General features: G+C 44.2%; 1 protein-coding gene across 5 annotated transcripts in view; it reads left to right on the plus strand.

Annotated features, from left to right (window-relative positions):
- Positions 1-25236, plus strand: part of kif26ba (kinesin family member 26Ba) — a 52311-nt gene extending 27075 nt beyond the window's left edge. The window contains exons 5-28 of one of the 5 annotated variants that reach the window (XM_029845909.1): positions 395-599; positions 6399-6614; positions 6901-6994; positions 9150-9295; positions 9495-9611; positions 10752-10938; positions 11086-11290; positions 13935-14106; positions 14438-14794; positions 14949-15125; positions 15328-15436; positions 15567-15819; positions 15925-16026; positions 16207-16334; positions 16683-16862; positions 16960-17261; positions 17444-18083; positions 18217-19133; positions 19281-19510; positions 19847-19993; positions 20081-20295; positions 21383-21648; positions 22429-22617; positions 23846-25236. In XM_029845909.1, the coding sequence (XP_029701769.1) occupies positions 395-599; positions 6399-6614; positions 6901-6994; positions 9150-9295; positions 9495-9611; positions 10752-10938; positions 11086-11290; positions 13935-14106; positions 14438-14794; positions 14949-15125; positions 15328-15436; positions 15567-15819; positions 15925-16026; positions 16207-16334; positions 16683-16862; positions 16960-17261; positions 17444-18083; positions 18217-19133; positions 19281-19510; positions 19847-19993; positions 20081-20295; positions 21383-21648; positions 22429-22617; positions 23846-23908 (5617 nt within the window). In that variant the 3' untranslated portion in view covers positions 23909-25236. The remainder of the gene's footprint in view (positions 1-394; positions 600-6398; positions 6615-6900; positions 6995-9149; positions 9296-9494; positions 9612-10751; positions 10939-11085; positions 11291-13934; positions 14107-14437; positions 14795-14948; positions 15126-15327; positions 15437-15566; positions 15820-15924; positions 16027-16206; positions 16335-16682; positions 16863-16959; positions 17262-17443; positions 18084-18216; positions 19134-19280; positions 19511-19846; positions 19994-20080; positions 20296-21382; positions 21649-22428; positions 22618-23845) is intronic. The other 4 variants (XM_029845906.1, XM_029845907.1, XM_029845908.1 and 1 more) reach the window with 4 other exon arrangements.
- Positions 25237-25516: the final 280 nt, after the last annotated feature.

Raw genomic sequence — 25516 nt, forward strand, 5'->3', positions numbered from 1 at the left:
TTCCCCTATTACTCAGGGGCAGTCTAGGAGCTTTATACTCTAATGCATCTTCTTATTGCTTCCTTTAATAAAAGCTAAAGCAGGATGTCAGTGTTATATTGAGAAAATGATGTGAAGTCTGGTGCTGAAGTTAAAAATGTGTGAGAACAGCAGAAAGAGAAATAGGTGGGAAAACACCTAAAAGGAGAAGCAGCGTGATGAGGAGAGGCGATCGACTCCACATGATGAAAGTTGGGAGTTTGCTTGCTGCTGGGCTCAGACACAGTCAAAAGGCCATGTTTCTGGAGGCCTGTGAGCATCTTCTACTAAATGTTAATGTATTATATCTGTGGACAGTAAAGGTCAGATCATGGTGTAATTTTAGCTCATTCCTGTGTCTTGTTCCCGCCTTCAGAGCTGCACAGAAGTTGAATCTGTCGTCAAAGAAGAAGAAGCAGAAGGCTGCTTTGGCCGCGGTCCCGGTGACATCATCACCATCATGTGACCCCCCGCTGTTCTCCACCAACTTTAGCTCTGCTCTGATGAAGGCCCCGCCCCCAGCCCCGCCCTGCCTCCTCCGTGCAGCCAACAAAATCAAAGACACCCCTGGACTTGGAAAGGTAAAAACGATATTTGTTTCCTTGTTTTTAAATAATTATTCTTTCTTTTGGTTTGGTCTGTTCACCAGTGGGACCGGATACACCTGTAGAGTTAATTTGCTTTTCATTTGGATGAAAACACATTCCAGAACCTTTCAGTTTGTCACAGTTTCCAGGGAGCGCTGGTCCCTCCAATCTGCAATTCATCACATTTTTCAATGAGCTTCTGAGCATTATGGAGCCGTGATGATTATACCGACCTTGGGCAGTTTAAACGCACTACGTGTGTGTGCACGTTTATGCGTAGGTGAGAGCGAGGGGGGAGGGGAGAGCGCGCTCCCTGCTGTACAGGAATGCAGCCTAATGGTTACCATGGCAACACATCGTTGGCTGACTAAAGTCATCTGTCACTGTTGGTGAAACGTGTGTGTGCGCATGTGTGTGTTGTAGAAGCAGGGGTCCATGTGTCTTGAGTGTGTGCAATATTGATTGTCCATGTAATGAGTTTTTAGTGTCCCCTCCTCCACAGTTTGAGAGACTCAGTGACTACGTGTGTGTGCGTGTATGTGTGTATGCGGTGTGTGTGTGTGTGTGCGTGACTAAATGCAGTTGTCCATACAACTGAATTTTTGATTAGATACAATAATACTCGTGGAATGAATCCAGAAACATAAACGAACCGCACACCAACAGTTTCCTGTGGTGGGAGACAAATATGCAATAAAATGTTTGAATATTCTAAAATAGATTTAATTTTTTCCCGGATACTGCAGTTCTTATCTTTGATAATATAATATAATATAATAACACATGCATAATCCTCCCTCCAGCCTTTTTTTCCCTCCATATTGATACAACAGATGTCTGCTTGGTTGCCATTGAGGCCGAAAGCCAAAACGTCGTGATCATGCACCAAAACATCATACGTGACTAAATCAAACGCACGTTTACATTCAAACATCTGTTGGACTCCAACACGACTGCGCCTGTTCTCACTCACGTTAATAAAAATAACTCTTTGCTTTCCTTTTACTGCCACACAGGTATTTTACTATTTGGAACATAACAAATTTCAATTCTGTAAAATCAGCTGAAAGACGCAAAGACTTACCGGTAATCGAACACACACCGACACCCACACACACACACTCAAACATGGAGAGAAAATGGCCGTGATGACATTTCACTGGTAAAAATGTCACCTGTGGTGGGGGTCGGTCCCCTGCTGGAATGGCATTTGCACACAATCACTCTAGCGCAGGCATGCATGCGTGCACACAGGCTTACGTCTTCACAAATACAGGCTTATAACGTGCAATGAAAGATGTCAAGAAGAGAGTGAAACCCCTGGTGGAAACGTGTACGATACATTACATCCGCACGCAGGCCTGTCTGCCGGCGTGATGGGGTTAGTGTTCCTCTTGATGTTAATATGGCAGAAAACAGATTGAGACATCACAGCTGAAGCCAGGGGAAATCAACCTGCACAGGTCATTATGCGTGTGTGCATGTGTGTGTGTGTGAGAGAGAGAAAGAGAGATAGAGACTCCAGCCTTCTTCCATCAAGGGATGTCACATTAAAGATTTCGGCCCAACATTTGTGTCCAAACATGGCCTCTGTTGTTTCAGAACACACACTCCTTCTCTACATGTGTTTGTTAAGCTGCAGCTCACTTTAATTACATCAGCCAGCTGGGAACCTTTTCATCCAGACCACATCTGCAGGGATATCGGTGTGTATCTACTCAGCACATTAAGCTGCTGTTGTTGTTATTATCATCAAAACTGCATCGATACACACTTTTTACACGCTTAAATCCAGCAAATCTAAGTTTCTGCTCGTACAGATGTAGCATGCTAACACCAAATATCTACTAATTTATCCATTTAAAAAGATGAATCACTCACAACCTGTCCACTGAGCTCTGGATAAACACTCTTACAGACCCACTGTTCTCAACTCTAATTTGACAATGAAACCAGACGTGCACGGATCTAAACTTTGTTAAGAGCAAGTGAACATTGCGATTAGTTTAACGCAGAGACTCACACAGCTTCTGTGCATGAGCCTGTCACACAGGACTCAGACTCTCATTTCCTCTTTATGCTGTTTGCGCCTCTCCATCTACAGTCTTGCGTTACAACTGATCCACGTACAGGTCAGGATATCTGGAGTCAGATGATTATGACATTATTAATAAACACACGTGAAAGCAGGAATTGTGTAAATTAACCTTTGGTTCTGTTCTAGCATCCATCCCAGTCTGTCTCTACTTGACTCCACATCTGAATGAATGACAGTTGCTGATCTTTTCCACATTTTTCATCTTTGCACACACACACACACACACACACACACACACACAGATTGTCACTTGACCTTGGGGGAAAATTATAGCATGACAGTTAATCAATTTCTTATAGCAGATTCCTTCTCGGGCTGCAAGCTGTATGCTTCTTTGTTGAGAGTGAGTATGTGCACGTGTATGTTCCTGTCTGTAGGGGTGTTTGTGTGTCTCGTGTACTGAGGGCTCTGTTGTGGGAAACCCGCAGCCACATTGTTGCACCTTGTAGCTGAAATATTAATGCTGATTGTCTGAATCATCGCACATGTGCACAGTTGAAAAACAGCTTTATTATTGTGCTCACTCTTATTAATGGTTTTAAATGAAAAGTCTATTTTGTGAGTACCCCAAATGTTACTGCGTATCCTTGTAAACTTACTTTAAAAATTATGCTAAAAAAATGTCCCATAGTGAGGAAGATGTGTGGCTTCACTGGAAAGACTAAATGATTTAAAATGAAAATTGATCAGTAGCTTGAAGCTGGTATTCCCATATGGTGCTTGAATGCACCTCTCTCTAACTGTGCTTCCTTGACTGAGTTTCTCTGCAATCTTTGGGAACCAATTAGAGGCATGAGTTGAACTTTCATTGATTTGTCAGCCAATAGTGATGAAGCTGTGAGCGGCTATTGAAAAATCTATCCTCCCCTCTTGTTTGTTGCTGTTTAGCAGAATTCCTTTACCTAGATAGACTCAAAGGTTTCATTCCTTTGTGTCTGAGTGTGGGTGATAAAGTGGAGGATCAGGAGGTTTGACCGCTTCAAAGGTTGCATCAGGTATTCCCAACTCAGCAAGGCTGGTAGCATCTATCACGGTACCACCTGTAACTCAGGTCCTCAACATACCACATAAACAACACAATAAAACCTACAGAAAACAAGCCATAGCCTTTTAAAAATCAACTTCACACTTGTGGTTTCCTGTTAGTACCAAGAAAGTTAAAGCTTTAAGATAGACTGATCAGAAAGCCAACATTAACTAAACATTAAAAGTAGAAACTAGATGTTTCAGTCCAGTGTCAGGGGCAGCTACTCTGTCCTAAAGTTCAGGTATCGTTTCAGTTGATTTATTTTTAGTCCATCTAATGATTAAATTTATAGTTAGGATAGAAAGACGCACTTATTCGAATGCTGAACCATCAGCTCACCTAACATGAAATCACTTTATAGCTTTGATAATACCTCAAACACTGACATAGGTCCAGTCACACTATTCAGCAGGAAATTATGTATGTAGGTGTGTTGGGGGGCACTCTGCCTTGTAAATGTGCACTGCTAAAATCCTTCCCCACAGGCTCTTACTCATATCATGGGCTCTTTTATTAGGGTCAGGAAAGGGTGCAGCACTAAGAGATACTTTGAGTGTGTGTGTGTGTGTGTGTGTGTGTGTGTGTGTGTGTGTGTTGCCACGCAACTCTTCGCCTAACGTTAGGGTCAACACGGTAGGGTTCTCGGGTCACAAAGGTTACATATTTATTGCGTTGAGTCCTTATGTCTCACCATCATCTTCGGTTGCACTCTAAAAAATACCAACATTTACTCCGATTGGAGGAAGTCGTTAACACACACTCACTCACAAGTTATTGAAGCAGCTCTCATAAATGGCCTCCGGTCATTTAATGATGCAAACAGTTGAAAGCCTGTTAATGCAGTGTGTGTATTTATGAGTGTGTGTGTGTGTGTGACCCAGTAAGAGCTCTCAAAATGTTATTTGTCACTGTATTTAACATGGTAGTTTATTTCTTACCAGCAGGCTTTTATTTCTTATGAACGATGCTCTCCGTCCTGCCAGGGTTATGACACTGATTTTATTGTATGTAATTAATCAAACCTAATCAATCAAACCATAACCTAAAAGCAAAATATAATAAGTCTGACAAATGAGAAGAATAATTCACACCTTGGATATTGTACAATAAAACAATGGGCTCACCATCACATCTCCTTTAGTAGCACTCAGGTGGGTTAAAGACGCTCAAAGTAAATATTGTTTTTCCTCTCCAAGTTCTGTGAATGCTGCCTCTCTCTGCAGTGGGATTTGGAGCATTTTGTGAGATTCGTAATCCCGCGATGGTGTTTTCACTGGAAGGGCTTCTGTTTGACTCTTCAGATGCTGATTCATCTGTGCTAACAATCAAAAACAAACTTAATGTTTAAATTCCCCCTTCTCCTCCCCTCTCAAAAATACATAAACACGGCAGTTTCTTGATCTCTGAGCCCAAGTGACAAAATCTACAGTGAACAGTTTAGCAGGAGACAGGGTGTAAGCTGCATTTGCAGATGTTCCAGTCTTGCCCTTCCTTTGGATGGAGCCTCTGCACTTTGAGGCTAAAAGGCCAGACTGTACCAGTGACACCCTCCACAAATGAACCAGGACACAGTCACAGAGGCAGCTAATGGCGGAGAATGTGAGGCTCAGACAGCTTCTTATATTCTTTATCCATGTGAAGTTTGTTTATAGGATCTCCAGCTTTTAGATCTGCTGAAGAGCATCCCATTCAGAACAATGTCAGACCTCACTATCTGCTTTAACAGTTTAGGTTCTGAATTCTGATGAGTTTCCTTTTTTTTTTGTCTGGTGCTGTTCTGGAGTCAGATTCTACAGTTAAACAAACGCAATAATGAAAACTGAATGAAGATGTGAAAATTGAACTTCTTTGCACGAACTCTCCATTTTACACTCTCTAAGTGTGCAAATGTGCAATTAATTTTGATTATTTGAGTAACTGCCACCAAGTTCAAACATCTTGTATCACTTCAATAATCATGATGTAAGAACAGCAACTGAGAACAAATGTGCTCAGTCAACTGACAAAGATTAATCCAGGCAGACAAGTCGGAGGTAAAAGAGGAAATAACAATAAAAACAAAGTGATTGAAAGTAAGTTGAACTTTAAATCACCTTCAGCTAACAGGCAAACATTCACCGAGGGTGAAATGTTCTTGAAGGGGCTTAGATTCCATGACACAGCACTTTGCTGCTGCTGCTATCAAAGGAAACAATGGCAGCCATCAGGCGGTAAATTGGAGCTGCCAAAAGGTTGTGACAGGAGTGGGTGGAAAGGATGAGTGAGAGGAAGCTTAAACAGTTTCCATGCACCTCAGGCTTTTGATACGGGAGAACACGCTGAAGGTAGTCAGCTAGAGTGAGGAGAGAAATAGGATGTAGGATACAGGGAGGATTAGAGAAACAGCCAAGGGGAGGAGAGGAGAGGAAGCCACACCACCAAAGGAGCTACAGATGCTACTTTCACGATCATGTGACCCTTCAACAAGACACTTTGTGAGTCTTCTTTTATCTGTAAGAGTTCAGATGCCTCCTCAAAAAAAACCCAAGGAGTGGGAAATTGGCTTGAGTCTGGAAGGCTCTTAGAAAATCTCCATTGTCTTAATAACACAAAAAAAAGGCTGAAATGACAAAGACTAGTTTTCTTCCTGCCTATTGTGCTCTTATTTACCGTTTTATTCTTTGTTCAGGTGAAAGTGATGGTGCGTGTCTGTCCAGCGTCTCAGTCAGAAGCATCCGAATCCAGTTCTTTTCTTAAGATGGATCCCAGGAAGAAACAGATCACCATAATGGAGCCTTCAGCCAATCAGATGCCAAATTCTTCCTCCCAGAAGAAGGGCATAGCCAATCAGGTCCCTCCAAAGATGTTCACCTTTGATGCTGCCTTTCCTCCTGACGCTTCACAGGTAACTAAGTTTAAGTCTAAAAACTAAGTTTATACGTATAATAAGAATATACTGAATCATAGCAATGCAGAAGGTTACGTAGGAATGACTTAAATTGATGTAAGTGAAACCTTTCGCTACTAAATCATAGTATCCAAGCTATTTTTCAATCAGCACATGCACATTATTGTAGCTTTTACAGACAACAGCAGGGAGCTTGTTTGGACCAAGTGTCTCTAGAAACTGAAAAACTGAAATATGTGTGTTTGACCCTGCTGCTGCACGTCTCCCCATCCTCTGTTGCTAGGCGGAGGTGTGTGCAGGAACAGTTGCAGAGGTGATTCAGTCAGTAGTGAACGGAGCAGATGGCTGCATCTTCTGCTTTGGACACTCCAAGCTGGGTAACACAGACACAGACTCACAGACACAGACACACACACACACACACACACACACACACACACACACACACACACACACACACAGAAAATTAGTGTGAGTTCCTCTTGTGAGTCACACCGAGTGTGTGTATGCGTGTCAGTCTCTTCCTTGGCTGTCTCTCCGCTGGCCCTCGTCTATCTGAGGGAGAAAGAAGCGGATTAGTCTGTGCTGATGCTGAAAGCGTTCTCCGTCTGCTCTGTCTCTGTTTCCGTCTCGACCTCTCTAATCCTTCCGAAGCTGTTTCTTCGAAATACTGCCTCAAAAAAGGAGACCTCTTGATGCACACATCAAAAACACACATGTACGCGTTTAAACCGAGATGTTCCCTGATCCAAGGTCAGCGCCTGTTCTGGTTAATGTTACACATTATCCTTTTCCGCATGTGTTCAGTGGCTGGACAGTTTTGTCTTCTTTAAACTGCTGGCAGGGAACTGACCTGAAGAATGTAAATGGTGCAATTCAGGTGGTGCAAGCTGAGCTATTTAGCAAAACAAACAAGAATGACGTTTAATGCAAAACACACAACTGTTTGCTCATTATCCTGCAGTTCCCTCAGTAAATATGCAACAAGTAAAGGTACTTTGGTCCCAATTTTCTGTTTAGATCAGTAAAAAATAGATGTAGTTCTGTAAAATCTGCTGAGGTTACAGCACTCATATCTCTTGATATTACCGACTATTTATTATCGTTATAGTGCAGAACCTGCATCTTTGGGCAGCAGATGCACAACCACAAACTGTAATTTAGAATTTTGTCAGACAGCCTGTCAACCTCTGCATCATTTATCTCAGCATGTTTACAGGTTTTCAGTCACATTAATGCTGACAGACTGTCCCAAAGTAGAGTCACACATACAAAACACAAGTAAATGTTCTGCTTTTGATGCTTCACATGATGACAGAGAAATCCATCACAAACTGTTTGCTCTCACAATCAGTTTTACTGGTTTGTGAACTTTGTAAAGCAAATCTGACCCTGCTGACTCAGCTAAACGTCTCATCCCGAAGAGGCTAATGAAGTTGTTTTCTCTGATGTGGTTCACCTACAGCCAGGCAATTTAATTCTGAGATTTTCTTTTGTAATACATCACCTTTTTGTTAATTAAAACAAGGAATGTAACACATGGAGCATTTATCTTCAGCCCTCTAGCTCTCAGACATTTACACATGCTCAGGCACACAAATCCACTCATGCAAGAAGACGAACAGGATTTTCAGTTCAATGATGTGGATTCATCATTTTTGGGGTTTGGTATGAGTGTTTTTGTACTTGTTAGATACTGGGTACCAAAATCCACATTCTACTAGCAAAGTGAAGACGTTTTGGTTAGTCCACACAGATTCAAAGGACAGTTTGCGGGTTAAGACATGCTTTTACTTTTGAGATTAGAATTGGGTTCAGGTTAGAGTTGGGGGGGTGGTGGGTGGTGGTGGTTAGGATCGCTAGGGTTAGGGTGAGGAGCTGTATAATGCGTTACACCTGTAAAAGTCCTCACAAAGATAGAAGTGCATAGATGTCTGCCTCTGTTTGATTTCTTGTTCTCACACATATCTCAGCATCTCCAACTGCATCTGAAGCTCTGCCAGATGCAACCAATTATAAACAATATACATCAACAGTAGAACACTGACACACATGACTTCTTCACAGCCTGCAGCAGCAGTCTAATACAGTGTGACCATGTGTTGACAACAGTTGCAACCACCACCGCCTACCATCCCACCAGCACCACCACCCACACACACCAAACCATTAAAGTTGATGGAAGCACCTTTACAGCAGCTCTCTGCATAATCCGTTGTGTTTTTTCTTTAACTATTGTCCAATATTTCACGTCTGAGTATGAGAACGATCAAACAGACCACAAAGAAATGTTTTGTTCTTCCCCCATACTAACCAGGAAACACTCAGTAAAGACAATGTAAATTTCAGTGTAAGTGACAACTTTCCCTCCTTCATTACAATGTGAATCAGGCCCCTAATGTCCTCCACTTTGTCTGAATGTGTGTATCACTGGGATTGTTGTTCCTGACATATGGCTTCATTCAAACGTGTGTTTGATCTTGTACTTCTGACAGCCCGAGCAGGTGTGAGCCTCTATTCTGTCTTTTCCAGGTAAATCCTACACCATGATAGGCCGCGATGACTCCCTTCAGGGTCTGGGTATTATACCCTGTGCTATCTCCTGGTTGTTTAAGCTCATCAACGAGAGGAAGGAGAAAACTGGAGCACGATTCTCTGTCCGTGTATCCGCGGTTGAGGTATGTTTGAAACTGAAGCACTCCCTGCAAAGACAAACAGCTGCCAACACCGTGGAGGACAGTGATTAGTGTCTGAAAATAATTTGCCTAATTAGTTGGCTTAAGGTCATCCCATTCTATAGATCCTTTAGATTTTGACATGATAAGAATTGCTTGTGTGTGGGTGTGGCTGTGTGTGTGTCTGTGCATGTGTGTTTAGGTTTGGGGGAAAGAGGAGAACCTGAAGGACTTGCTGTCTGAAGTTGCCACGGGAAGCTTACAGGATGGACAGTCACCTGGAGTTTATCTGTGTGAAGACCCAATATGTGGGATGCAGGTAACACACACATGCACACACAGACACACACACACACACAAACAAAAACAGGGTGGGAGACCCTCCAATTCAGCCATTTAAATGCAAATCCAGCCCGACAGGGTGATGTGCCATCACATCACCTGCTTGCAGTCTGCTTCTGACAGCTCAGTCACAGAGCTGCAAGCTGCTGGATCTGGCAGTTCTCCTCCTGTTCCTCATTGCTGGGTCGATGCACTTATTTTGCCTCCTCCAGCCTTTGTGTAATGGCCAGTCCTACAACAAGCCCACTTGCCACTTGACAGGTGAATGACCAATCCTGAAGCAGGTGAGGTACGTCCTCATCACGCTGTTGTAACAAGGGCAGAGGCAGAAGAAAAACCTAGAGGAATCATTCACGAAGGATAAAGAGAGGAGACAACCTTTTTGCAGGTCACCAGGTGAAACCATCCACTCAGGGCTGGCCTTGCTTTTGCCCCCCCCACATTTCGACCTGTGGTACACCCAGTTCCATCACTGCTGGTTCCTCAGTAGACATTTCAGTAACCTTTTTTCTGACTAAATGTTGCCCTGAGGTCATGAAGTGGTCCCAGTGTTGGCAGGGTAAATAAACATACACACATTTATAATCTAGTGTGACTGCAGATGCATTTCTCTATGTCTGGGAAAACTGTAACAGCTCCATGACTACCAGTAAACGTGTTTTTAGCCTCTGGAGTTCCTCTCTCATCTCTGCTATTGTGAGTTTTGATTGATTTTGCTGCTGCTAATCAGGCAACTGTAATCTCCATAGTAATTATTATCCCAATCTCATGTTGTGTGGCAGCAGTTACACAATGGCTGTAATGATGCCTGTATGTAGCTGAAAACAACCATGTGACAGAGGATGAGTCGGTGTGGATATCTGTGGAGTTACATGTTTATAGGATTAAAGGGTCTGATACAAGAACATCTGTGTAATCCTTAAATAATCTGACGTAATCTCATCAGTAATGATATCCTCCAGCTTCACATACACTCTCACAACCATCTCAATTCATCTTAGCATACCTGCAGGCAGGTTCCTCTGTGCCAGTCACTCATGCAGATACAGCATCCTCACACCTGTTTTAGTACTGCTATAGCAACACGTTATTATTTTAAGTCTCTGCTCATTTACAGCTCCAGAACCAGTCTGAACTGCGAGCTCCAACCCCAGAGAAAGCAGCCTGGTTCTTGGATGCAGCTATAGCCGCTCGCCATAGCAGCCAACACCCCAATACCAGCGAAGAAGAGCACAGGAACTCACACATGCTGTTCACACTGCACATATATCAGTATCGCATGGAAAAAACTGGAAAAGGAGGAAGTAAGTGCTGTTTATCAGTGCAAGTCTTTATCTCTACTATTAAAAACTCAGATATGTTTCCATGGCTTGATAAATGCCTCAGAAATGTAAAATCTCAATATACTGTTGGTAAACTGCCAACTGTAACTTTAACACACCTTTTGCTAGTGTCAGGAGGTCGCAGTCGCCTCCACCTGCTGGATCTGGGCAGCTGTGATGTCAAATTACTGGGAGGAGGAGGAGGAGGAGGAGGAGGAGGTGGGAAAAGCAAAGAGACCTCTTCGCTCAGCTCAGCTCCATTGTGCCTTTCCCTGTCTGCCCTCGGCAACGTGATTCTGGCCCTGGTCAATGGGAGCAAGCACATCCCATACAAGTAAGGATAGAAGGGAGGTGGTTGAGAAAAGGAGGAAGAGGGGGAGGAGAGAGAGAGAGAAAGAAGCAGAAAGATCCCTTTGGTTGCTTTAGATTTGGGAGATTTAATGTCATAAACAACAACAGCTGCTGTTCCATATTCATCACATTAATTTTCCTGGTAACTGACTGGCAAGGAGAGTAAAGGAGAGTGTGTGTGTGTGTGTGTGTGTGTGTGTGTGTGTTGTGTTTGGTGGGGGGGTGAATTATCGTAGGACACAATATGTAAAGCTTACAGGCTGTTATTGCCAGTGTCCTTATATTATTTCCCCATAATTTTTCATCTCTCCTTCATCTCCTCGCTCACTTTCATGAAGGCAAATGTTATCTTCTTCTTCTTCCTATTCAGTTAATTTAATCACTTTTCTTTGGGTCTGCATTTACATTCCAAATCAAGCTGCTACCTAAGACCTTAGAGCGTGGTGTTGTGGTGTCGTGGGACTCTAGAGAGATTTGGACTGTTTTACTAATAATACACACCGAAGCAGCACATGCATGGTCAGGGATGTGCTGGGGCGTTGGCACTGTTTTGTGGTGCTGTTCCAGCTGGACATAAACAAATCCATTTTCTGACCCAGAGCATAAATCATTTAATAGAACACAAAAGTATCTCCTACTGTTAATCATCTACATGCATTTTAATGGCGAGCCAAAAAACCAGCTACAGAATTTCAGCCAGGACCACCGACCCAACCAGATGACTCTCCCGTGACAAAATGAGACCCGTAGAACTCTGACCCAGTAATTAATTAATTCACTCATCAGTCACTCATGCATTAATGGATTGCACCATGTTATTTTCTATGATAGACTTTAAGCAGGATTGTTCCTATCATCTCAGCACTACTCTGGTGCTGTTGCTAGGTTACCACCATTTCGAAGCCATTGAAATATTAGACTTAATGTGTCTATGATTTCCCAGTTGAAAAGAAAATGGTGTATCTTGTCATCTGTCCACAGGGTCAACGCCCGGCCCCCTGTCTGTTTACACACTGTGTTAAAATCAAGCGTCTCATCCAAAATGAAACTGTGACCCATCTGGTTTGCTCTCTCTCTCTTCTGACATTTTAAAACGACAGTGTGTCTCTGAAACACTTCAGGGGCCAGCTCACTCTCCTTATATAGCCTGGTTGACAGCTGATTTGCTAAATATAAGTAATAAAAATTTGGTTGCACAACTCAGCCCGTATTTCGCCATCAGTGAACTAAGACAAGAGCATGTTTCAGTTTGTTTTATCTGAGGGTGCTTATTAATGTTGTTGGAGTAATTATGTTGATCTACAATTTAGATACTGCGTTCTTGATAGAATACTTTTAATCTTAGTCAGCATTATGCTACTTTATGTGCAGTGGTCCTTACAGATATATGCAAGAACTCTGGAGACCCTTAAATTAATAGGCAAATGAATATGTATCACATGAGTAATGGATTCACCTACATTAATCTCAGGGAAAGAAGCAGAGAGATGGAGGGAGGAAGAGGGGAGAGGAGGGGAGGGGAGGGGAGGAGAGGAGAGGAGAGGAGGCGAGGAGGGAAGAGGAGAGGAGGGGAGAGGAGAGGAGAGGAGAGGAGAGGAGAGGAGAGGAGAGGAGAGGAGAGGAGAGGAGGGGAGGGGAGGGGAGGGGAGGTGAGGAGAAGAGGCAGGGAGGGAAGATGAGAGGAGAGGAGGGGAGGTGAGGAGAGGAGGCCAGGAGGGAAGACAAGAGGAGAGGAGGAGGGGAGAGGAGAGTAGAGTAGAGTAGAGTAGAGTAGAGTAGAGTAGAGTAGAGGAGAGGAGAGGAGAGGAGAGGAGAGGAGAGGAGAGGAGAGGAGAGGAGAGGAGAGGAGAGGAGAGGAGAGGAGAGGAGAGGAGACGGTTTGTTAAGGCCTGAGGCAGTAAAATGAGACAGAAGAAATGAGAAAGAAGAGAAGGAGAGCCTTGCTGGGGTGGGATCAAGATAGGAATACATAGGTGTGTGTGCCTGTGTGTGCATGAGCGTGCGACTGTGCGCGCGTGTGTGATGTGAGTGTGTGTTTAAATGGACGTGTGTAAAACATCCCTCCAGGCTGTGTTTAAAAAAGGGACAGCCGCTGAAGTATCCGACCACAGAGAAGCTTTACCATCAGCCTACAGGCCCGAAGACAATTACACACTCATGCACACACACACACACACAATGATGATTGCCGTTGCCCACCCAAGAGAAAGTCCTTTTTTAAAGAGCCTAATTCTAATCTCCCATCTGCTACTGTAATCTCGCTGGGACATAAATCATCACCCAATATTAGACTGCATAATATTCTTTGTGCTTCATTTAATATTTTGTTTGATTTTTTATAGAATAGAAACCTTTCATGTGTTTTAGCAGCATAACTAATACAATGTTATCTATGATGAGCATTACTGTTTGTTTTGAACCCCGTGTCTTGGTTTAATTGGTCATTTTAGATTAATAATGTCCAACTTTCTTAGTCTTGTGACCAAAATGAGTGTTAATTATATTTAGCCACATGTTGAAGGTGCGTGGACATCTGTGTTGGAAAAATTAGCAGTTTTGTCACATGTTTTAGTGACTGTGTGTGTCAGTGTGTCTTTTTGCAGCATGTCTTGTGTGTCTGTTACCAGGGACAGCAAGCTGACCATGTTGCTAAGGGAGTCGCTAGGCAACATGAACTGTCGGACCACCATGATTGCTCATATCTCCGCCTCACCGAGAGATTTCTCGGAAACCCTTTTCACCATCCAGATCGCTTCTCGTGTTCTGCGCATGAAAAAGAAGAAAGCTAAAGTGGCCGTGGTGAGTTTGGCTCAGACCTTGCTAAGGTTCAGTAAGACCTCTCGACGGTCGCTCTTCGTGTCTTCGACGTAAAACTTTAGGTAGATTTGATCCATCAGGTACACCTGATGTTGACATTCGCTTGTCTTGAGAATAAACAGTAAATAAAATTTCATTTCAAATCTGTCACTTGTCGTTGCTTCATCATAGATATTTTTGCTTCCATTTTCTGTATCTTTCACACCTCTCTGGTGTGAACCATCAATTAAAGTCCAGGGAAAAAAATGTTCTCTGCCAGTCTAAAAACAGAACATTTCCTCTCTTTCCACCCGACTCATCTGCATCTACTCAGCAATACACCTCCAGCTCCTCTGGTGGAGAGAGCTCCTGCGAGGAGGGTCGCATGCGCCGTCCTACCCACCTACGGCCGTTCCATCACCGCGGTGACACAGATTCTGACCTTCCTCTGCTTCGACTGTCCAGTGACCACGACGAATACTCCAGCAGTGAGCAGTCATGTGATACGGTGATATACGTAGGCCCAAATGGGGCCGCGGTGTCCGACAGAGAGTTGACGGACAACGAAGGACCGCCAGAGTTTGTGCCAATTATTCCCGCTTTGCTGCGAGGAAAAGCTTCAGAGCAGCAACAACAGCAGCAGCAACAGCAGCAGCAGCCACAGGGTCAGACAGCTGGACCACAGGTCAAGGTAATTGAAGGAGATTTGGGCTCAAGTTTCTTCTAGAAAAGAATCCAGGATCTTATTAATGACTTGTACATGTTGGTTTATGATTTGTGTTGACAGTCAGCATTAATCCCACCACCAAACCTTCATCTGATTTATGCACCTCGTTTGTTAACAGGGGGGTTCTCAGGCTGATGGTCTGGCAGGGGGCCCCTCTCAGCCTCTCTCTCAGCCTCCACAGTCACTTCTTGGGCAGCCGTTGGCCACAGTTCCTGAGGAAGGGGCTGAATGCCTGAAGTGTAACACTTTTGCTGAGCTGCAGGAGAGGCTGGACTGCATTGACGGCAGTGAGGAGGTGATTATCTGTTTAATTCTATACTGGGAGCTTTGTCTCGAATCTTTTGTGTAACCTAATTGAAAGTAGACTTACTGCAATGATTCTGTAGCAATGCTCCAATTAATTTACTAATTCCACGCATGGAAAAGTAATATGTTAAGATTTTCTATGAAGTGAGCAATTCAGAATACATGTCAACACCTGAATTCTGCCTCTCCAGGTTGCAAAGTTCCCGTTTGAAGAGGTTCCAGTAAGAAAGCAAGGTGTCAAACAAGAACCATCTTCCTCCTCTGCCACCTCAGTTTTAGTTTCCTCTACTGGCTCTGCTGGTGTGTTGGATAATCAGTCACTGATGACTTGTTTAGGATAGAAATTGCACCCAAATGTTTTATGATTTGTACCTGTGTGAGTCCACATTCAAGTCAGCTCCAGGCTGAAAGCTCTCTCCAACCTCTCCAGGCTCTGAATGTGCAGAAGGCGCAGTGTCATCCTCTTACTCCTCAGCAGCAACAACTTCCAGGAGAACAAATGACCAACAGCTGCAGGAAATCAAAGATGTTGTGGAGGAAGCAGAACTGGCACAAACGATGATCCACAATCTGGCTCAAAGTTCTGGTTTGCCCATCGTCACTAATACCAGGACCGTAACAGGAAGTAGCAGCATCGCCTCCAACCCGCTACACAAGACCAGAAGTTCCCATTTGAATGACAGGTCGGTGCAGATAGTCCTCATTCATGAGAATACCAGTTGGCAACCATTGCTATGGGTCATTAGATAGCCTTTGATTGACATCTAATTTATCGTCTCACGGAACAGCCGGGAAAGTCTGAATGTTGGCTGTAACGTGGACACAAAGACACGCCCACTTGGATCACCACGTCTCGGCATAGCTAGTCTGACCAAAGCTTCGGATTATAGGTAAAGTATACACACAGAGAGTAATGATTTTAATTCTACTTTTGATACAACTGAATAAACCAATCTCTAGCTTCACAGAAGAAAAGAGATGAGTGTTATGTAGACTATAAAACAGTCTAAACGTGTGTGCAGCAGCAGTAAAAGTCACTTCCATTATTTTTGACCTTCACTCTTCCTCAGGCCTCCGTGCTCTCCCTCCCAGCGCTGTAAGGTGTACACTCAGAAAGGCGTGATGCCAGCAACACCACCTCTGTCCTCACACACTCTGGCTCAAGACAGCCAGGCCACCGACGCTCTGACCTCTGACAGTACGCATCTTTTGAACCTGTTCGGGGCTTCAGAATTTTGCCCTTAGTGAAGAGAATACATGACACATTTATTATCTTGTTATCTTGTTGTGGTGCTTCTTCTTAGGTCCTCTTAGCATCCTGCATGAATTCTCTTTTCTTCAGCTTTGGTTTATAAATCTGTTAATCCTTCCTGCAGGATATGTTGTAGTTGTTTTTTCATGCCAGTGTCTTCAAACGGCTACAACAGGGTTCATGACACTGTGTCCAGCCAAAAATAGAGTCATATGCAGAGTCTAGATTGGAAACACTGTTCTTTGCACAGTCACATGAACTGAGACAACAAATGCATCGTCTCTGATTTTGCAGACAGCTTGGCTGCAGACAGCGGTCGCTCCTCCACAGAGTCTCTGCTGTCCAGGTCATCACCGGTGGGTATGGGCCCTCAGGTCCAAGAGCCAGCGCCGTCACTGTCTGCCAGCTTGGGCTCAGCTGAGACGCTCTGCGATGATGACGTCCCGCCAATACCCTTGGACACACAAAGAGATGGTGAGTTGCAGTAAGACGTTGCTATTTTGGTTCACGGTAAACAAGTCAGTTGCAAAATGTGAATCATTTGCCATTTCTTCTTGTCTTGCTTTCAAAGCCTCAGGCTCTGCAATATCTGTAGGAATAGTTGGACCTCTTTCACTTGGGGAGGATGAACTAGCACACACTGTAGGTCCCGGAGGTGTAAAGAACCTTGATGTCACAGCTCTGATGGAGATCCAGGGCGCGATATGTCAGTCAAAGAGCATCATTAGCTTCAAAGGCGATCATCGCTGTGACACTGTCCTCCCCCCTGGTTCTCAAGCGATCACCATTAGCAGCTTTGCTGAAGGAACTCTAGAAGATCATCATATGCCTACAACAACTACAGGGGTGACAGAGGTTGTTGCCATGGCAGAGGTTAGTGTGACTAAAATCGATTTGCAGTTACCCTAAATGCAAGTTCACAGTTGCTTTAACCATATGAGGAAAGCAAACAGATGCATTCTGATAAAATCCACCTATGAGATCGTTTTTACACAAAAGAGAAGAAATCAAGTTTTTCCCTTTCAAGATGATTTAACAAGTTGAATCTGTTGTAGGTGGCAATGGCCAAGCTGCGGATGGATGGTGAGACCTTATCCACAGTGATGTCGTACTGTGGATCACCTGCATCGTCCTGGATGAGTGACCTCAGCATAGGCAGTGAAGCTGACCAGTCTCTCCACAGCTTCAGTCAGTCCCAAAGCCAGCAAGGAGAAGCACTTGCAGATCCTGGAATGGAGCTCAGTCTTTGCTCTGGGGGGAATTTGGAAGGAGTTGTACCGTTGTCAGAGAGTGGGGGTGATAAGCGAGCTCCAACCAAAGACAGGCTAAGGAAACTGCCTCCGTCCATGGCTAAAACTAACATCCAAATCCTCGGAACATCTGGTGGCTTCTCCCCTCTCAAGAGTACCCTCAGCGTTCACCCCTGTGTGGTTGTAAAACCTATGGTTATACAGGAACCAACGATACTCTCATCACCTACCAAGACCAGCTTAATGAACGAACTGGGCAAAATGAATTCACCTCTTTTAGCCTCTATTTCCAGTGAGATGAGCTTTGAGGACCCCTGGTTGAAGCGTGGCTCAGAGGAGGGGAGATCAAAGGAGCTAGAGTGTGAATTGAAGCTTGAACAGAAGGAGTTGGAGCATGCAAAAAGACAAATGGGAACTGGAGAGCACCAAAGCATTATGAGAGATGGTAAGCAGGGCATGTAAAAATCACAACATCATAAGCTGTGTTGTGAAATGCTGATTATTTGTAAAATAATTACACTGAATCACTCAAAAATCACTTTTAGGTGTTTTATTGAATCCCTTTTTTTCATCTCCAGGTGCAGATCACGGCAGCTCGGGTTCAGGCGGAGACATTGGCTCATCTCCGGATTTATTTAAAAGAGTGGTGGACGGCTGTGAGATGGTTGCTGTGGTTGCCTCGGGAGAAAGTGTGGCAAGCATCTACAACCCAGACATCCATCGCACCGCTAGTCTTCCCCGCGGCTGGCACCGTCTCAACCGCCACGACGGCTTAGACAACGGGACGGAGTATCGGAATCTTGCCGTCACTACTTCAACTCCCTGCAGCCCCCGTGCCACCCTCGACCGTCGTGGATCGACTGGCAAACAAGGATTCTTCTCACACAAGAAAGGAGGAATTCCGCCACTGCCACCTGTACGGAAATCTAGCCTTGACCAGCGGAACAGAGCTGCTAGTCCTCTCCACCAGTCAACCCATGGAGTCTTGCTCCCGGGCAGCTCAGCAGATGATGCTGGGATATGTGGGCACGGTTCCACTGGACTGAGCAGGCAGCGAGGCTCCAGCATAGACAGCAGTAGACTTTTCAGTGCCAAACTGGAACAGCTAGCAAACAGAACCAATTCTCTTGGTCGGGTCAGCACATCCCACCATTATGACTGTTTTTCATTGGAGAGGGACGGCAGCCTTCAAATGGGAGGAGCGAGGGGAGAAAGCACCATGCCCCGTATCGGGCGCAGCCTCACCCGCGCGGGATCCGTGTCCTCTCCCACTGGAAATACCAGCAACCCTGGTCTCAATGGGTCCAACAGTGCTCCACAGTCTCCAGCCAAAACCAGCAGCCAGTCAAAGATGTCAGCAGTCAGTAAGCTGCTGATGACCAGCAGTCCCAAGACCAGGAGTCTGTCTGCATCCAGCACCAAGACTCTGAGCTTCTCTACCAAATCCCTGAGCCAAGCCACCAGCCGCAGCTCCAGCCTTCCTCCAAACGGAAAGGTAGGAAAGAACATTTCAGTCCTCTCCACAACTTCCCTTAAACTAATTAATGTACCAGGACAGTCATTTGACCTCTTTAGGCACTCTAGAAGCAGAACTTGAGCCGTGACATTTTTCTTTGCCAATTTAAAACCATCTGTACCGCAGAACTCTGTCCAGAGTCCTGTGCAACAGCAGCAGGCACCATCCCCTGGGTCCTGGTCCACGCAGTCATTGAGCCGAAGTCGCGGGGGGAGCCTGGCCGCCAAGCTGCCTCTCCGGGCAGTCAATGGTCGAATCTCAGAGCTGCTTCAGGGCAGCGCTGGCTCTCGATCCAGGAGTCACACTCCAGGAGGAGGCACAGATACCGCAGAGGAAAGAGGAGTTGGAATAGCAAGGTAAGATTTAGCTGTTTCATAACTCTGTCAACCAAAATACAGAAACACCAGCTGACAATGTCATAAAGCCGCCAGCAGTATAACCAAAGGTAAAATGGTTGATCAACGATAATACAGACAGAGCATAAATTAATGTCGATGGGCTCATGGTTGCATATGGCAAAATGTCATTTGTATGTTCTGTCAGCTATAACAATTTGAAAAGGTCAAATTTCTGCATTTCCTTCATGGTTTGGTGTCAGAACAGATCCTTTCTGGTCACTTTTGACCTTGTGTCAAAAAAATTTTAGTAAACAATTCAGTCAAGGAAACCGGTCTTCAATTTTGTCTTGCCAGTGGAGCAGTGTCTGGATCGGCGGGCGGTGTCGGAGTTAGCGTTGGAGAGGAGAGGACAATGGTTCAAACGTTGCCCTCCCCCTATAGCAAGATCACAGCTCCCCGAAAGCCACACCGCTGCAGCAGCGGCCACGCCAGTGACAACAGGTACAGGCTCGAGCATTTTTGCTGCTGTTCAAAGTATTGTGTGCTTCAGTCTGGCCTTTAATCGGAGTCGTGTTCTCCCTTTAACAGCAGCGTACTGAGTGGTGAGCTGCCCCCGGCCATGGGCAAGACGGCCTTGTTTTACCACAGTGGTGGCAGCAGTGGCTACGAAAGCATGCTCAGAGACAGCAGCGAGAACACGGGGAGCACGTCCTCCGCCCAGGACTCCCTCAGTGAGCACAGCTCAGTCACCACCTCCTCCAGGCGGAGCTCCAAGAGCAGCAAGAAGAACAGGAACAACACAGGTCACAGTCAAACATTTAACCTTGATCTGACCTTTTTTTAAACATCTGTGGAATTGCAAAATACCACCCACCTGATTTCCCCGTGAGGTAGCAGAACCAAATTATTTCCATCCAAGGTCAGATGGTCTCTTCTACCCAGGAAGCAGTGTACAGTTTTCAACATCCTCCCTTTTCAAGAATTCATTAACTGTGAACATAGAGTAACAGTGTCAGCTCATCAAAAATAATATTTGCCTGAACTAAGTACATTTTTGTGTTTTATTTTATGAAAATTTCTTTTTTATGACCCATCTTCCCAAAAACAGAGGCAGGAATAGAGAAACTTGTATTTAAAATGGAGAAACATTGTATTCGAGCTAAATGGAGGATCTGTGGTCACAAAGGGAGCCGGGACAGAAAGGTGACCCTGAGCAGCCATCTGTGAAATGGTAAAGGGAATCTGCTGCTGCGCTATAATGAATATCAGTCCAAGTCCACACTGAGAGGCTGCTAATACGGCCACCAAATGACACCGAGCTGGATAAATAGGAGGATGTGGCATTCCTCTCTTTATGAAGTATAATGTTTATGTCCCACCATCACTAGCCTGAACAGAGCTGAACTGTCACTCACAAATAACGTGTTCAATACACGAGACAAATAAGAGTGGATGAGCCACAGGCAGAATCTTCAGCAGTCCCATTTTGTGCTCGATTTCCATCCGATTGGATTCCTAAGCTCTATTTTCTTATTCCGTGTCTCCACCTCTGCTCATCTTCTCTCATCTATTCCTCTCGCACACATTCCATCGCTCCTGCAGACTGTATTCCACTTACTGCTACCTAATGAAACACAAATGTCTTTGATTGACCTTTCTGGGCCTCACTGAGACCAGAAGGCAGCTGCTGTTATTAAACTGTCTTCTTTCTTTTTCTCCTCCCTCTCACACACTTGGTCTCTCACTAGTAAATCTGATAACAAATGGCCACATTGATAGCAGTTTCCATGTAACGTCTGTGCGTGCACCTGTACATTATGAGTGTGTATAGATTCATGTATTTGTACATGTAGTAGATTATAGTACATTTTACTGTTTTTTGTGTTTTAGGTCTTCAGCGTCGTCGCCTGATCCCAGCACTGACTCTAGATTCTGCCCCCTCCTCGCCTTCTCATCGCTCCTCCAAACAGACCATCACTTCCTCGTCATCCTCCTCCTCCAGCCCTGGTGCATGCTGGGTAGATGGTCCACTGGGACCTCCAGCTCCCTCGAACCTCCGAGGTGCAGCAGCAGCGACAGAAACCTTTGAGATCAAGGTTTACGAGATAGATGACGTGGAGCGGCTGCAGAAGAGAAGAGACAAAGCAGGGAACAAGGTGAGATGGAAGGAAGATGGAGAGAGAGAAATGTTGGATGGAGCACGAAAGGATGTATATGAGGAGAGGTTAAATGATGGAGGAGAATGAATGGTTGTGTGGGGCGGAATAAAGCTGGAGAGTGCAAAAGAAGGCCCAAAGTGCAGAAGCTTTACTGCTCTAGTTGTCAATGAAATTGATTTGATGAGTAGGAAGACATTAAAAAGCCTGTTGAAGAGGTGCAGAGAGGACTGAAAATGCAGGAAGTGCAAGAGAGAGAGGAAGTACACAGAGTTTAAAAGATACTACAGGAGCAGTGAATCAATATTAGCTCTCAGCTCTGTGGGAAGACCATTTCCTCCAATAAATGTACATTCTAGTTCTATCTGTGATTAAAAGATCATCATTAAAAATTCCCAGGATTTAGCAGAATACTGCCTGGTAGAGTACCGCCGTGCATTCATTTGCATTTCCTCTCTTAAACCTCTGGTTTATTCGGAGGAGCCGGCATTGTGGGCTTGGGAAAAGATGGCGGGAGAGAAAAGCATGAAATAAAGATTTTCTATACAGCGGTCTCAAGAAAGCCACTTAACCCCCGACTGCTTCAATAAAGCTGCTCGGTGTCCAACAGCCCCCGGCTGCGGTCTCACTGTGAGTCCACCACATGTGAATACACTGAGCTGTAAGCGTGTTAGGCACGCCACAGTCATACGTGTTTCCCAGCACACAGCAGCAGATTTTTAAAAAGCGAATTGAAAAAAAAAAAAAAATCTCCCTGCTTTTCCTTTGTCTGCATGTCAGGAGGTGGTGCACACTAGCGCTAGGCTGCGTCTCATGGAGCATCGGCAGCAGAGAATCAGCGAGGTCAGAGCCAAGTACCAGTGTCTGAAGAAGGAACTGGAACAAACGAAGCAGCACCTGATGCTGGAACCACACAAATGGACCGCTGAGTGTAAGATGGACGCCGGCACATCCCGTATGTGTGTATATGTGAGTGTGTGTGTGTGAGTGACAGAGAATTGTTATTCTGTAGCTCGTGGAAATTCCCTGCTTCCTTCCAACGTAGCAGATCATTGACAGAGGTCACAGACAGAGTCTGTTATGAGTTCTTTCAGGCTCAGGTCCTATTTTTCAAGCATTCACAGGTAAATGCTTGTGACTGAAGGTTTCCCCTCATGATCTCTACACAACAGCAGTAGATTTGTAGTACCATTTTGGTTTTAATGCTGACGCCAGGACATCCTTTGTTCATTACAGATGATTTTGTTTGCTGCTTTCTTGTGAGTCCATCCATATTTATTACCTTTTTATTACTTATAACTGCCATTAAATGCTTAATCAGAGTGTTTATGATCACCATCCAGTTTTGTTAAATTTATCTGAATGTGTTTAGAGATTATCGATCTATACGGGTCAGACTTCATCCTCCACCTCTGTCATGTTCAGAACTGGGCCATCGTTGACACATGAAGTAGTTTAATTTGGATTATTTGCTGGTTCTCTTCCATCGCAATAAGTTTTTTTATCTGTCTAAAGAAATTTGATTTTAGAGCTTTGGTGACTTTTTAGATGTCGTCAAATTGGAATCTGACCTTTTGACCTCCTGATGTGAACTCTAGTTTTGGTCTTCATCTACAGCATCTTCAATCAAAAACTTGTCCGGAGAGAATTGAAGTCTAAGTCTTGTTGACAAATAAACTATATATTCTATCAGAAATTGTCTGATGTGGGACACAATGGGGCCTACACTTAGAGGACGGTATATTGAAACAGCATTTAGTCCTGAAAGGCGGCAACTAAAAGAACAGTAATTAGGAAAGAAGATTAGTCTTTTGGCATTTATCTCAAATAATACCTTTTAATTCGCTAGTATAATTGAATTGGCCAAAGTTAAAATGATTTCCACACATTCACTCCACTAATTACAGCTAAAATGGGCCACAGCAATAATCTGCCTCTGCAGAAGACTTAAAATAACCGTAAATAATGAAATATTTACTTAATCAGCATCTTCTTTGAACAGGAGGTATCATCACCATCATAATCATATTAAAACATTTTTCTTTTTGCTTTGTTAAATTTGGCAGTAACGCCAACTTTAGAAGAGTTCCTACTTTTTACATTATTAAATCAATTTACAACTTTTTTGTGAAATGACTGGATGTGAGAACATGAATCATTCATGGGTTCTCATGTTGATTTCTCTGTCCTCAATCAGTTGAGCTCCACCAGACCTACGAGGTGGACTCACTGGAGTATCTGGAAGCCCTGGAGACCGTGACCGACAGGCTGGAGACCAGAGTCAACTTCTGCAAAGCTCACCTTATGATGATCACCTGTTTTGATGTGTCCTCAAAACATCGATAGACAGACAGATGGACAGAGATGTAGAGGACGGACTCTTTAGAAGCCAACATTCATCTCTGAGTTAATTCAACACCTTTAGAACTTGTGTCCTTGGCTATTTCTCTTCTGTGGATGGAAAGCTTCAACTTGGTCTTCTGATGAAACAAGAAAAGAGGATGAATAGATGGATGGATGGATGGAGACAACCTCAGAAACACACTTCTAACAGACGGGCGGCTTTGATAGATAAATACGACTGCTCAAAAGGAGAAATGGACAATTGTCAGTCTGAGGGAAGACTTCAAATGCACCACGTTGTGTTCAGACACATGGATAATTGGACTAGTGGGACTCTGCTGAGTGAAATATTTAGGAATGTATGCTGGAGAAGAGCAAAAACTCCCATTTTTGAAGCAATGAAGAGGAAGAAACACCCCATCATTTCAGAGGAGCACTTTTTAGAGATGACTGAGTCGAATACTGTCCTGAGAAATTACTTTTTGTTGGCAGAGGTGCGCTTAAACAACCAGACTGATGGAGAGATAAGTGCCTTCTGAAACATCTGAACAAACCTGACACCCAGTTGGAGTGTGTGGACGTGCAGTAAGCAAGGTGCTAGCATAAGAAAAATGAACAGAAAAGAGAAGTATTGTGTGGAAACTTCATAGCCATTTCTAAATGTGCTGTTTTATCGTGGGTCAGTATTTCAGTGTGTCATGAACTCGAGTCCTGTCTGTAGTTGTGCAGCAGACAGAACCACTCTGGTGAGCACACCCAGACAGGAACCTTTTCCTTCTTGATCCAGTGTGGAAAACATCCATCAGTGCTGTCTGACAGATTGACTATCTGCTATTTGTATCCGTGTTGTTTCACCCTGTTCTAAAAGAAACTGAATGATTTGTCCAAGTGTATGTTTTATAATAGTCTTTTTTTATTTGAATGCAATGGGACCATGTAGAGACGATATATGATTGTAGGGGGGCAAATCTGTCTGATCCAGGATTAATAGCTTGAATTATGGTAGCAAAGTTTTGAATTTGGCAATCAATGAAATAAGTTTAAAAAAACAAAAACACTATTGTCTTTTTGTTAAAATGACGGACGTGACTGAAGAATCACAAACCAACTTTTAAAGGGATTTTAAAAAAGTGAAGAGGTGAATATCTCTGCCTGGTTCCATTTTCCTGAAAATAAGATTCTAATTTGTTAATATTATCTATGGTGCTTGAGATGCTTCTGATCTAAATGTTTGTACAAATATGAAGATGCGAAAGAGATGGTTTCCCTCCCAAACACAGCACAAAACCTTCTTACTGCTTCTACGTCGCTGTCATCACATCGCCGCCTGGTCCCCTGAATGACAAGTGCCCCGCGAGCAGAGGGACTTCTAGGAACCTGTGCAGGAAAGCAGCCTGAGAGACTGGTGTCAGCTGTCAAAAGTGCCACATTTATCCAAAAAGAACAAAGTGGGTTTTTGGTCAGGAACCTTATATGAGTGCAGTGACGCTCTCTTGGAAATAGGCAGCAGTGATGGATCCATCCA

This window comes from Takifugu rubripes, chromosome 13, assembly GCF_901000725.2.
Source record: "Takifugu rubripes chromosome 13, fTakRub1.2, whole genome shotgun sequence".
Lineage (NCBI taxonomy): Eukaryota > Metazoa > Chordata > Actinopteri > Tetraodontiformes > Tetraodontidae > Takifugu > Takifugu rubripes.